The sequence below is a fragment of the Lathyrus oleraceus genome, chromosome 5, assembly GCF_024323335.1.
Source record: "Lathyrus oleraceus cultivar Zhongwan6 chromosome 5, CAAS_Psat_ZW6_1.0, whole genome shotgun sequence".
Taxonomy (NCBI): Eukaryota; Viridiplantae; Streptophyta; class Magnoliopsida; order Fabales; family Fabaceae; genus Lathyrus; species Lathyrus oleraceus.
In genome coordinates, this window is record NC_066583.1 from 90,430,952 (window position 1) to 90,446,349 (window position 15,398).

Consider the following 15,398-nt stretch of genomic DNA (forward strand, 5'->3'; position numbering starts at 1 on the left):
CTTTTTGCACATGGGATGTTGCCTAATCCTAAGTCCAAAAGTTCAAATCAAGATCAAAAGTCCACCAAATATTTTTTTAGGATTTTTGTTGTTTATTAAGTGTTTTAAAGTCCTAGGACCACAAGCAAAATAAAAATGCACAAACAAGTATATACAATCACAAGATATGACTCAAATGAGCAAAGGGAAAAAGACATAGACATAAACAATTTAAATGAAATGTAAATGGAAATGAATGATAAATGACTGAAACTTAAATTGCATAAAGTAAATGACTTGAAAGTAAAGCAATATTAATAAGAGTTAGTCAAATGTTAGTCAAAGGTTAGTCAAGTGTTAGTGGTGTCTTTTAATTGATTAAGTCATTCTTTGGAGAACACTCAACCATCCATTCACGAACATGGATCCTTGAACCCAGACATCTTCCATGGGAAGAAAAAAAAGGTTAAGTTTCCACATAATACCATGAAGGATGGGAGACTTACAATCTCACTTACTAGAATGTTATGCCTTTCGGAGACAAATTTAGCTCTATATTAAGCAATCGTAATTGGAGTTGTGTAGAAGTCACAACTATCTAAGGTCGGGAAATAAAAATATAGGTGTTAATGCACGTTAGAGATTTGGTATAATAAACCAAACTCCTAAAACATATCACACACTAAAAGAAAAGATCAAGAGGGATAGACCTATCTCAGTCACACTTGTATTGGTTCATCTGACACAAGATCATTGATGAACCAATTAGCCTTAACACATTAGAGATTTCATTGGTCAAATGAGGAAATGGAAAAGAATACGGATGAAGATGGAGAGGGAAGGGAATGAGAGAAACACAAATTTGTCATGGGAGGAATTTTATCAAATTAAAACCATTCATTCATTTTGGGAGATGAAATGTATATTTCATCAATCCCCTAAATCCAATGGTTTTAATCCAATAAAAGTCAAATCAACCTTGACCAATGCCCAAACAAATAGTCAAACATCACAAGACCATAAAAATGGCTCAACATAATTTTTACACAATTAATAAATTTAAAAAATGCATCAAAATACAATTAAATTTGGTCAAAACCTAAAATCTCTTCAAAACACCAAATAAATGGCTAAGAGATTTATCTTAGGTCAAACAAGGTCAAAGGACCTTAGACAAAAAAATTCATGATTTTTGAAAAGTCATAAGTATTTTTAAATAATTAAAAATATGCACAAAACATTTAATTCATGAAAAATATCAAAATTTATCCAAAAAATAATTTTAACTCGGAATATGAAAAGAAAAATATTTAAAGATTTTTGATGAAAGTCCCATATTTTTTGGATTAAAAATGAAATTTTTATGAATAAAATAAAATAAGTGGATTAAATGGAAATTCAAAAAATACAAAAAAAAGCGAGGCCCATCAGATCTCCCTCATTAATTAAGGTGGCAGATCTGATGGTCAAGCGCGCGCGTTCCACCAAAGACCTGAGTCAATGCGTCACACCAATGGTAATCAGAACCAGGGGCCAAGATTAAAATATTTTAAAAGGATTAGATGGTTTGGAAGGTGCCAACGCACTACCGGAGTTAGGGCTCTGGTCTTCTTCTCCAGTGGACCACACCGGACTGGTCCACCTTCTACTCAATGAAAAATGAAAAACAATAACACTATTTCAAAGAGAAAATGCTCAGGATCACGAATCTGACCTCAATTTTCTCCAATTCCAAGTATATAAAAAGGTACAGGGATTTGAATTTTGAGGATCATGAACTGAGTTGCATCGATTTGACCTCAAAGCAACCCAATCTTGTTGCCTACATTGGTAGGACTTCAACCAACCAAAAATCACAAAGAATAGTGAAGAACTGAGAGAGAATCGAAGAGATGAAAATTCTAGAAAATCACCTTCGAGGGAGCTTCAACCTTGCTTGATCTTGCTTCCAATTATCCTTGGCTTGGCTTCAGAAGCTTGTAGGAGATGAATTGGATCAAAGAAAAGCTTGGACTCTTGGAGTTTCAATCTCAAAACAGAATGAGATTTGAAGCTCGATTTTCAAATGAAAACCTTCAATTCTAGAAAATCGAAGAGATGAACTGAGAGAGAATCGAAGAGATGAAAATTCTAGAAAATCACCTTCGAGGGAGCTTCAACCTTGCTTGATCTTGCTTCCAATTATCCTTGGCTTGGCTTCAGAAGCTTGTAGGAGATGAATTGGATCAAAGAAAAGCTTGGACTCTTGGAGTTTCAATCTCAAAACAGAATGAGATTTGAAGCTCGATTTTCAAATGAAAACCTTCAAGATTATCCTTTAATGGTGAGGGTTTGGATTGCAATTTCAAAGCTTGGGCATGAGATCCTTAATTCTGAGCCAAGAGGGTTATATTTATAGGCATTGCAATTCATTTTCACACACTTCCAAAATTTGCCAAATTTAACAATTTCATTGCATTCTTGCATGGGCGTGTGATAGGCCCATCAAATGATGATATCAGGTCCAAACTTAACAATATGAAATGCTGAAATCTTGTCATGTACTCATGCAATGGAGATTGAAAAGTGAATGTGAAATCCATCCAAATGAACCTTTGAAAAGAACCCATGCGCAAGTCCTTCATTTCTTGGCCAAATGAGATGATCTTGGACATTTTAGAAATGTGAGATCAAGGGGAACAACTTTCATGTTGAACATTTTTCCATTTGAATCTTGGATCATGATGAATTTTGAGGTGGAAGTTTGGAAAATCAAACATATTTGAAAATTTTCTAAGTACCAAGTCAAATGTTCACTTCTTCCACTTTGAATAACTTTTGCTATGGGCTTCAAATGGAAAAAGTTCCTTCATCAAAGTTGTATCTATTTCAAACCTATTCAATTTGTTCACAAATTTGACCTCATTTGGATTTGACATGGAGGAGTTATGCATTTTAGATGTTGAGGAAAATCACTTGTTCAATGGTAATGGGCCAAAATGACCTATAATGTTTCCTCTTGGCACATGCATTTTCAAGTTGAATTTGAACTTATTCCAAGAATAAAGGTGGTAGAGGACATCTTTAATTTGATCATGAAACTTGAATGACTTTCATCTCATAAAAATTGAGCAAGTTATGGTCCTTGGAAGTTAACCTCATAACTAGGGTTCAGACAAAATGACTTATAATCTTTCACCATAAAAAATGACTTTACAAGCAAAATTAGCTCTTGACTTCAACACGAAAGGTGTTTGGAATGTCACAAAGAGAAACTTTTCTCTTGGAATTATTTTCATATGATAAAAATTATAGGAGATAGGGTTTAGGGGACCGCAGTTTTCAACAATTGACTTTCTCTGGTCAACCACCATGAACCATTTTGGGGATATGTGAGATAGCCCTTGATCAAAATGATATGTGAAGATCATGGGGATCCATATATGATGTATAGAATCAATGTGAACCATTCCTTGCTTGATCCTTGCACTGAGGGTCTCAAACCCTAATTGTGAGCTTGATGAGGCATTGGTGGATGCACACACTACCTACAAAAGAAACAAAGTTATACATAGACATATTTTTGGCATTTTGGTTAGTAAATAACGAAAGACAAAGTATGATACAATCAAATGTGTTGGGTGACCTCTCTCAATGCAAACCCAAGGAATAAGGGGTAAGGAGGATGTCAAGGTGTGATCCCAAAGCTAATATATATAATGAGATAATATGAGAGATCTTAGGGTCAAAATTGGAATTTTACATAAATGAAAAAATTTATGTGAGTGCGAATTTCAATGATTTTAAATTTTTATACAACTCAAGAGTCCCACATAAAATATACGGATGGTTTATAAGAAAAAAAACACTTACGTTTCTTATAACAAAAAAATTCATTTTCTCAATAAATAAAAATCAATCAAAACTGTTCCTCTACATCTTTATCGTAAATCGTACTTCAAAAATATTCAAAAATTTAAATTTTGTTAACAAATATATAAAAAAAAACATTCTTAATGAACAATCCCGTCTGCTTATAAGTTTGCTCCCATCAATTTAAATTCTTGGATCCTGAATAACTCAATAATCTTTAACCGTGAGATCATCAGCTAAAATATTTATAGAATATCAACAACAAAATAGTACTAACATACTTAAATTTTAAAAAAGAAAAAAAACAATTCTTCTTAGAATTCAAACGTCTTCGCAGTCAACATATGCCAATATACGCGTGCGTATTTATGGAAGGTTTTCTTACAATATAGTATCGATGATGATGATGATAATATAATAAAATAAATAATCATTCAAACTTGCCTGCGGTTCATCATCTCTTTTACAGCTATTCAAATTTGAGAAACCACTTTTCACAGCAAAAATCCCAAAATTCAAGCCTCTTTTTTAGGCATTTTTATTTTATTTCATAACAATAATTCAACTTTGAGGAATCTTCAAAGCAATGTGCGAAAACGCGTAAAAATGGAGCACCACTATTTCTTCAATTATTTCCCATCAACTTGTTTATCCTCTTCCAATGGAATGATGCCACCTAAATTATAAACAATAAGACTAAATAATTAGAAAGAGAAGGCGGCGAAGGCAAATTCCAGCCCAAACTTGACCCTAAACCCTAGAGCCTGCTCATAGACTCAGTCACCATAGGCCAATTAAATTCCAATTAATGAATTCCCCAGCAACTACCAACCTCCACCATTTGATTCATAATTTAAAACTGATATGAACCACGATGAGAAATCAGAAACAAAATATACATAAAATTGTTGAGAAGAATCAAATCAAGTAGCAACAAACTATAGCAGAAAATAAAGGAATCATGATAAATTATTATTGTTGAAACACTAAACTGAAGTGATTTACAAAGAACTCAAGCTAACAAAACAAGCTAAGACTTTTGAGTTACAATTCAAGCAAAGATGATGAAAATGTTACAAGTAAACAACAACCATATCTTTCTGGTAGAAGTGTACACAAGTAAAAAAAGACTCACAACACATAAGAGATACTGTAATCTACAACCAATTATACTTTTCTTTCTTTCAATTAGTCTGTCTCAACACCTAATCCATACAACACACCAGAGTATTTCTCTGTTTCGCCATTGAAGAACGTATCCCTCAATTTTCTAAATGCACAAGCAGTGAGTAAACTATCCGATCCTGCTTGATGGCAAACACCAATCCTTTCAACTTCCAACAACTCTGCAAGCTTGTTCAAACCACCATGAAGACTGTTACAGAATTTCATCAAATGTTTGATATCATAAAGCATCGGAAAATAAATGTTGATCAAATCGAAGAACCCTGTTTGCGTATCTGGCAAAGTTCTGCAAGTCAAAAGCTTCAGCAGATAACCAAAATCATATCCACTATGGAAAGTAACCCATTGCATGTTATCGTTTAACACAACCCCAGACGACATAAGAAGCTCGCCGAATCGGTTCACGTCGATCCCTTGCTCGCTGTTCTTAGTGAAATCAATTCCACATTGATGCAAAAGCTCGACCGAATCAGCAGCGAATATATCTTCGGTGACGTTAAACTCACGGAAATTAAATTGCCAGATGCAAGGATTTCCAGTGCCACAAGTAGGTAACTTCCCATTCTCATCAGAGAAAGTTAAACCTAACTGAATCAGCTTCAACATATCAACGTTATCCTTCAAAGTCTGGTAGTTAAAATCATTGATATGTTTGAAAACCCCTACAGGACGAAGAACAACACCTGGAAACTCTGTATCCATAGCTACATAGTTAAAATCATCAACGATTTCACGGATCAAAGCAAATTCCTCTTCGAGATTATCGTTCCAAACCTCTCTGATTTGAACCGAATCACCTTTCGATAAATCTTTTGATAAATCCTTCGTTAAATCCGACATTTCAAGAAAATTGAAAACCAATCGACTCAGATCTGCAAACAAAAACACCAAATCAAAACGTTCAGATCTCAAAACCTAACAAATCTAGAAATCCACATCAAACAGTAGCAAAATCAGTAAATCGAGTAGTAAAAAATTAACCTGAAGAGGAATCGAGTAGATTGATTTGAGCTTCGAATCGAGAGGTTGAGGTAGAGAATCAAGTAGATCTGAAACAAAAACAAGCGTAGAAAAAACGTCAATTGAATCGGATTTAGCTGAACTAGGGTTTGAAGTTTGAACTAGGGTTTAAAGTTTGAAGAAAGTGAGAGCGAAAAATCGAACCTTATAGTGAAGAAAACGAAGCTAAAGTTTCAGCGATCTTGAAGGTTTGCATCGATTCGCGAGTCAACGAAACGAAACGATTGGGGGAGGAGCTATGAAATGGAAGAGACAGGAACTTGGGGTGCGAGGGTTGAGACTTGATTTGTACTCAGTGTGAGAAGTGGGGTCGTTTTGGTGAGAAATATGGACACGGAAGTGTCGTTTACAACTGGGCTATTGGAATTTGATATGCGACAATTAGATATCAGTCGTTAACGTGTGTACGAATTGCATTATCGCCGACCTTTTTTATTTATTTTATTTATTTATTGTTACGTCATTTCAATTATTTTAGACATGTTGAATTGTGGATTGCAATTTGCCATGCTTTGTGATTTCATACCAACTTCAATTATTTGTGTGGAAAATTAAATTATATAAATTTTAATCTTTAGTTTATTATTTCAAAGATAGGACTTTGTAACAATAAAAATAGAATTGGATAAAATATTTAAAAATTTATCGTTCTGTGATGAAATCAAAATGGAGGGATTTTGAAAAATTATGAATCGGTGGTGTTCATACGACAGTGCGAGGTGAATCTCCAAGATTAACACTCTCACGTCCAAGTAAGTTTAGAATTCAAGATGAGTATAATAAAAATGGAGATTAGAAAATACACCTCGAGTATCATGCATGTGTGAAGACTTTTATATGTTGTGTCATTTGGAGTGAATTGATATTTGATTGGATATTTGATTTTTGAGTTTTTGGTCGTTTCAGAACAGTTGCCCCAATGCTTGTCAAACAGTTATTAATCGAGGAAGTCTTAGAAGTCGTGGCTGACCTCCAGGAATGATGTTCACTTTTGGTCGGAAATGGGGACGCGTAGAATTAGTTGCAAAAATAATGGGGGAACAAACACATTAAGTTATTTCCCATCATTGAAACGTTTTACCACCCCTCTGAGTGTGTGGCTTTAGGGATACATGTTAGGGTATGATTCCTCTACTTAGGGTATTCAAGTACCTTCGGTCTTTTAATGCCTCTGGTTGGGTCGCTTCTGCTATTTGGGTCGCTTCTCTAGCTCACGCAAAATTTAACCTAGGTATTGGTATTTCTAAGATAAGGGTGTGAGAGACGGGATGCTCTAATTAGTCTCTCGATACAAACCTTTCTTGTTGGGGTTATATTGTTGTTGGTCAAACTGATTTACTTTGTGATGCTGACGTTGAAGGTATTCAACCTGAAATTTTGATGGTGACAACAAATACATGTGATTATTCTTGGGTAGACCCTGCGTATCTAGGGATAGTTTCCCCTTAAACTCAGAAAGTTGTTGTGAATGAAATCACCTTCAAAGTGGGTTCATCTTCAGACTGGTCAATCTCCATCATTTCTACTGATAAAAGGATATGCAATAAGTTTGACGATTGATTTATTCCTTTTTATGAATGTATCTTCCAGAAGTTTGGGGTCTGACTTCCTATGAATGTTCTTGAGAAATAGGTATTGGATCACCTCTGCATCGCTCCCTAGCAACTTCATTTGATTTCTTGGGCTTTTGCGAAGGTGTTCTAGTAATGGTATGAATACCATGGGCACGTGGATTCAGCCTCAAAGAGTCTTTTCTTCCATCTTTTTTATGCCAACCCCTTCAAGGAAATGACCTGGTCATGGTTTAGTTTCCCCCTGTCTTACTGACGACAAGATTTTCCACGTTTACACAAAGAGTTGGAACAACTTCAAGTTGAACTATTTTTGGGCTACCCCTGTCTCTCTTACTACTCATGTGAAATTATGTGTTGTTTCTCCTCCCTCCTTTGGGGAGAACAGGTGTATCGGCCGAGTTAGATGGTTTTAGTCCTCAAACATGGGCAAGATCGATGTGTGAATACGAAAGTGAGTTTCATTGATGAAAGCATCAAGAAACCATCAAGTCAATCTGATGTTTACCATGACTTGGAGAAGCGGATTTAATTGTGACAGCTTGGTTGATCAATGCGACAGGACCAAATCCATACAGCAGCATCTCACATGTTTCAATAGCTCGAGATGTGTGGGTGGATCTTGAAGAACACTCTGCTCAGACCAATGCACCATAAACCCATCTGTTATGGATAAACTTGTGTTTAATGCAGAAACAACCAAAAATAAGTGTAATAAATTATTACACTTAATTCAAAAATCTTGTTGATAAATTGAGTGAATTGTAAACCCTACCTGAATGCAGTTGTGGAGTTTCTAAAGTATTGACACAAATGGAAGAAGAAAAGTGAGTCCACTTTTTTTCTTAGAGGCTTTGATAGTGAATAATACTTTCATATAAAGGCAATCATACTTAATACAAAACCAACATCATCTCTTATGTGTATCTTTAATCAAATGCAAAAAGAAGAATCTCATTTTGCAGCAGATAAGGAGAGAGATTCCAAGGTGGAAAATGAATTTGTGTTTTACTCAGGTGCATATATGAAAAAAAGAAAGGAACATCACTCAATATTAAAGTGTGATCACTGTGGGAAAACTTGACATGTCAAGGAAAAATGCTTTGAGGTTGTTGGATATCCAGTAAGTTGGGAATCAAGAATAACTCAAAGGCAAGAACCTAATAAATCAGGAGGGCAACAAGTAGTAAATTTTGCTCAGTCCGCTGAGAGAAAGGAATGTCCAAAAGCAACAACAGCAAGACACGCCCTGCATGAAGTTCATGCCAAAATCATGCAAACACACATGAAAACATGACTGGTAAGTTTGAATATCATTTCAATTGGATACTTGGTAATGGTATTTCACACCACATGACTCATTTGACCTCAATATTGAAGAAAGTTGAAAAACTAGATAAACCTTTCTACATAACTACACGAACAGGGATTTCAACCTTAGTTGAAAATATGGGAGATGTGAATTTATCAAGTTCCTTTACGTTAAAAGATGTGTTATTGGTTCCTGACTTTAAATGAAATCATATTTCAATTCACAAACTAACATATGATTTAAATTTTTATGTGATTTATGATCAAAATTCGTGCACAATACAGGACCAAGCCTCGAAGAGGAAGATTGGATCAGGTGACCTGCATGAAGGGGTTTGTGTGTTTACAAAGAAACATCAACAAGCACTCATGGGTGCAGCTAAGAAGGACATGTAAGCCTTACGACACATCAAAACGGGACATTCCTCAAATCAAGTCCTTCAACATATTTCATATTTAGTCAAATGCAATTTTAATATAACAAATTATTGTGATGTATGCCATAAGGAAAAACAATGTAGAAGCCTTTTTCCTTTTAAGTATTAATAAATTTGAAGCACCTTTTGAATTAATTCACTGTGACTTATGAGGGAAATATCATACTGCCACAAATAATGGATCACATTACTTTCTAACCATTATAGATGACTACACTCGTGGCACATGGGTATATTTAATGAAACACAAGACACATACTTTACAACATTTGATTAATTTTAGCAATCTAATCAAAAGGCAGTTTAATATGCATATTAAGAGAATTAGGAGTGACAATGGAACATAGTTTACTAACTCTGATTTCAAGTGCTTCACTCAAAAATAAGGAACCATGCATTGTGTTGCCACACCTCAACATAATAAACGTGTGGAACGCAAGCATAAACAAATTTTAAACATAACATGGGCCTTGCATTTTCAAGAAAATCTCCCATTGTATTTTTGGGGAGATTGTATTTTTACAACATCATATATAATCAATAGAACTCCTACAGTGGCAAATAAGGGAACCACTTCATACGAGTTACTTTTTAAGAGGGCACCAAACTATGAACACTTGAGAACTTTTGGTTGCTTGTGCTACAAGAAAAAAGACTCAAAGGGCATCAATAAATTTAATCCCATAGATGAAAAGGTGTATTTTTATTGGTTATCCACAAGGACAAAAAGGATGGAAAGTTTACAATCCAAAGACTCGCGAATGATGCATATCAAGAGATGTAGTATTTTATGAGCATAATTTTCCTTACCACGAGCAAGAAAATAATGGGTCTACAAATTTTAGAAATAACTCATCAAGTGTTAACCTTAATGATGAGTCTTCAATCTATGATGCAGAATTGGAAGTGTCCGGCCTTGGGGAAATTCCTCATAGTGACCAAACATCAGGTCTTATAGAAAGTTTACACATTAAGAAGCATGAACACACTGTTAGAATTTAAATCAATTCATATATACATGCTCAACATACTATGACATATATTTTATGCGGAATCAAAATAGTCATACAAGCATGTATAAATTTATAGGATTAATAAATTAATTATAGAATACTTGGATCCATTGAGAAAATTCCCTTTGACGGTAATCCTAAAACCCATAAGTTGATGGCTTTTGTAGTTCTTCCTCAACCGGTACTCCTTATGTCTCGAATTCTCTTCAGATGGGGAGAAAAGATAATTTGCTTGTGTACGGTATATTTGGGACCATAACCTATATATAGTGTGATGGTCAATTAGGGTTCTCATTATTCCCAAATGGATCATTCTGAGATTCACTCATATTTCAGCCCATACCCTATTATTTAATTAGTTAAATCATTTCTAGATGAAATCTAATCAGTATTTTAACTTTATTTGATCACTTAATTATTTAAGAAACTTAATTGATAAAATATATAATATAATTAAAATATATATATGCCCATATAATAATCATTGGGATATTAAAATAATATATATATATATATATATATATATATATATATATATATATTCTAACAATCTCCCACTTGGACGATATATCTTAATAATTATATCACGGTTCTTTAGGCGCGCATCTGAATGCTATTTATCCTTAGATTTTAACTTTACAATCTGGTCCACCTCATACATCAATAACGGGACCATCACGGTTGTCGTCACTAACGTATAACGGGACAGAACTCCGACGACCACCGCATTAACGTGCTTGATGACATAGATCAATATGGACGAGTGACATGGAAATTCCATGCAATGTGATTACTAAATCATGCATACTTTCAACTGGTCATATTGTAGTCTTTGGTGAGATCAAACTGACGTTCCTTAGGTGCAATTCAAAATTATGATATTTGCACATAATAAAAAACTTGATATTGTTATAACAATAGTTCCTCATAAGTTTTTTATTTCTACAGAAAATTAAACATAGCATAAAGTTTGTACCAAAACAAAACCAAAACATAAATAATGGAAATATGAGGAAAAAACTCTCATTAATCAAAGGCAATCTCAAAACCAAGACCCGTGTGATCAACAATGCCCATGAAAAGCCTTAGGTGTCAAACCTTTGATTAGTGGGTCAGCTAGCACTAAGTTTATCCCTATATTTTCTATCAAAATTTGATTTTCCTAAACTATTTCTTTCACAACAAGATAATTGATATCAATAAATTTTTATTTTGTAGAACTCATATTGTTGTTGGAGTAGAGCACAATTGCACTATTGTCGCAATAAACCTCTAAGGGCCTTTCAATGCTCCTAATAATGTGTAGGCTTGTGAGAAAGTTCCACAGCCAGATTGCATAATTTGATGCCTCAAAGCAAGCCACAAACTTTGCTTTCATGGTAGAGAGAGCCACTAAAGTTTATTTGGAATACTTTCAGGAGACGGCTCCTCCAGCCAATAGAAAGATGTAACCAGATGTGTAACGTCTACTACCCGGGCATCCTGCACAATCTGAGTCAGAATACCCAATAATCTCCTAGTTATCTGACTTCCAATAAGTGAGCACGAAGTCTCCTGTTCTCTTCAGGCAGCGCATTACACGATTTACTGTTATTCAGTGTTGCACCCCATGGTTGCTCAGATATCTGCCAAGAACTCCTACAATGAATGTTAAGTCGGGACAGGTGCAAACTTTAGCATACATAAGACTTCCCACAGTTGAAGCATATGGAACCTTATGCATCTCTTCCTTTTCAAGTTCCGTAGTGGTGAACTATTTGAGACAAAACTTGTCTCCTTTGGCAACATGTGTGTCTACTGGTTTACTATCTTTCATGGAGAATCTATCCAGAACTGTATCAATATAGCTCCCTTGTGACAATCCTAAAATACCTCAAGAACGGTCTCTAAGTATTTGAATTCCTAAGACAAAAGAGGCGTCCCCAATATCTTTCATCTCAAATTTATTTATGATAAATCTCTTGGTTTCGTGCAATGAGCCTATATTGTTGCTTGCCAAAAGGATGTCATCTACATTTTGTACCAAGAAAACGAATTTACTACCATTGAACTTTTGGTATAAATAGTTATCAACTGGATTAGCCTCAAAAGCAAATGAGGACATTACTTGATGAAATTTGTAATACCATTGACGGGAAGCCTATTTAAGTCCATAGATGGATTTCTTGAGTTTTCAAACCATAGACTTTGGATCTCCTGATACAAAGTTTTCTGGTTGTACCATATATATTATCTCTTAAATGTTTCCATTTAAAAATGCAGTCTTTACATCCATCTGATACAACTCTAAATCAAAATGAGCTACCAATGTCATCATGATCCTAAGAGAGTCTTTCAAAGAAACTGGAGAGAAAGTCTCTTTATAATTAATTCCTTCCTTTTGAGTAAAGCCTTTTGCGACAAGACGGGCTTTATATCTCTCAATGTTACCCTTTGATTCATTTTTTTTGCTTTAAATATCCATTTACAACCAATGGGTTTCTTTCCTTTAGGTAATTTAACGAGATCTCAAACATCATTTCCAGCCATCAACTTCATCTCATCCTTCATAGCATCAACCCACTTAAGAGAGTTTGGACTCCGTATAGGTTGACTAAAATTAATAGGATCTTCCTCTGTCAAACAAATGTCATCCTCACGTTTCTGAAGAAATACAACATAATCATCTATTTATGGAACAAAGATAGGTACAAAGACTTGATCATTGTGAGAAATAGTTTCTTCATCAAATACAACACTTTTTATGCTTCCTTCCCTCCAAACTCTACATCCTCAAGGAATATTTCATTTCCCATTTCAAAAATTGTTCTAGTGATGGGATTGTAAAACTTGTACCCGTAAGAGCATTCAGCTTATCTAATAAAATAACAGCTAATTGTCTTTGCATCCAACTTACCTTTATGAGGCCTATAAGCCTCACTTCAGCTGGACATCCCCAAATATGTAGGTGTCTAATGCTAGCTTTTTCCCAGTCCAAAGCTTATAAAGGGTTTTAGCTACTACTTTACTAGGTACTCTATTAAGGATATAAATTGTGGTCTTTAAAGCTTCTCTCCAAAATGACTCTGGAAGTCAAGAATGACTAATCAGACTCCTTGCCATGTCTTTAAGAGTCTGGTTTCATGGCTCTGTAACTCCATTCATGTTGGGTTTTCTTGGTATTGTGTATTGCTGGATAATTCCAAACTCATTGAGGAAAAGTGCAAAAGGCACTGGACGTTGTTCCCTTGATCCATCATATCGACCATAGTATTCACCACCACAGTCGGATTTGACAACTTTTATTTTCTTTCCAAGTTGAAGTTCGACTTCAGCTTTGAATGACTTGAACACGTCAAAAGATTGAGATTTCTCATGAATCAAATACAAGTATCCATACCTCGAGTAATCATCTATGAACGTAATAAAATACCGTTGTCCATTCCAAGAACCTGTAGGGAAAAGACCACATATATCATTATGAATTTGTCCTAAGTCATCCTTAGCTCTTCCAGCATGGAAATTCCTCTTGTTTGTTTGCTTACCTTATATACATCGAACATATACTTGAAAGTCTGACAAATCAGCGGATCTAAGAATATCGTCCAACATAAGCCTCTGAAATCTTTGTTTAGATATATATATCCTAATTGCTTATACCATAAAGTGGAGGAATTCTTATTTAATTTTTCGTTTTGTACCATGTGACTCTATTTGCATTATTTTATTATAAGGATATTTAAATATCAGACATATAAAGATTATCATTCAAATAATCGTAACCAACAATATTTGAATCGTATGAGAGGCTAAATTTATTATTTCCAAACAAGCAAGTATAACCTGATTTGTCCAAAATAGAAATAGAAATTAAGTTTCGTCTAATAGACAGTGCAATAAAAGTCTCAATCAAATCCAAATAAAAACCGGTCTTTAATAATAATCTAAAAGTCCATATAGTCTTTACTACAACTTTATTGCCATCACCCACATAGATGAATCTTTCAACATTATTTGGCGGGTGGCTCCACAGGCAACCCTGGTGGACATACTAATGTGAGCAGTAACACCAAAATCTATCCACCAAGTATCCTTAGGCACAAAAACTAAATTAATTTCATAACAAACAAAAGTGAGAAAATTACCCTTCTTTTAATTCCATGCGACATACTTGGAACACTCCTTCTTCATGTGTCCAGCCTTTTTGTAAAATAAACAAGTGGTCTCCTTAGGTTGTTCCTTTTCCTTCTTATTTTGAGAAAAAATTTCCCGCGGGTTTCTTCCTTTTATTCTGAGAACTGGTAGCCAAGTGAGCACTTTCAGTCTTATCTCACTTTAAACTCTCTTTCTCATGTACATTGTGAGATATGAGCTCATTGAGAGACCATTTGTTCTTCTGGGTATTGTACCTCACTTTGAATTACCCAAAGTGTGTCGGGAGAGAGATCAAAATCAAGTGCACAATCAAATCCTCGGGATATTCTAACTTCAATACCTTGAGTTTTGATGTGAGATTAGACATCTTCATGATGTACTCCCTTATGCTCTCTTTGCCTTTATAGACCATTGAAATGAGTATGGACAAGGTACTACTTGTCTCGACCTTATCATTTTTAGCAAAGAATTACTCCACGGTTTCAAGGAACTTCTTGACGCTTTCATTCTCGGCAATCGAGCCCCTAATTATTTTAGGTATGGATATTTTGATCATCATGAGGCACATTTGGTTAGATCAGTCTCACTTTTCTATTTTAGTTTCATTTGGATTCTCAGTAGTGGTGGTGGGACGCTCCTCCCTCAAAGACAAGTCTAAATCCATGCATCCAAGAATGATTTCCTCAGATTCTTTCCAAGACTTAAAGTTTATCCCACTCAGCATATGGGTAAAGTTAATTTGAGCAACAAAATTTGGAGCGGTAGCAGTGGTAACTAAATCAATTGAAAAGAACAACAAACATACAATAACATTAGTAGGCATGCTAAATAACCATATAGACATGCACAATATTCTTTATGTGTAAATTTAATAAGACCTAGACAAAATACCAAAA

General features: G+C 34.8%; 1 protein-coding gene across 1 annotated transcript; it reads right to left on the reverse strand.

Moving 5' to 3' along the window:
* Positions 1 to 4,782: 4,782 nt before the first annotated feature.
* On the reverse strand, positions 4,783 to 6,410 carry LOC127087768 (probable CCR4-associated factor 1 homolog 7). Its single transcript, XM_051028700.1, has 3 exons — positions 6,181 to 6,410; positions 5,998 to 6,065; positions 4,783 to 5,888 (listed from the first exon to the last, which is right to left on the reverse strand). The coding sequence occupies exon 3, from the start codon at positions 5,854 to 5,856 to the stop codon at positions 5,020 to 5,022; it is 837 nt and encodes a 278-aa protein (XP_050884657.1). The 5' UTR covers positions 5,857 to 5,888; positions 5,998 to 6,065; positions 6,181 to 6,410; the 3' UTR covers positions 4,783 to 5,019.
* Between the last annotated feature and the right edge of the window lie 8,988 nt (positions 6,411 to 15,398).

Coding starts and splice junctions, on each gene's coding strand:
- LOC127087768 (XM_051028700.1), bottom strand. CDS start 5,856: ATGTCGGATTTAACGAAGGATTTATCAAAAGATTTATCGAAAGGTGAT.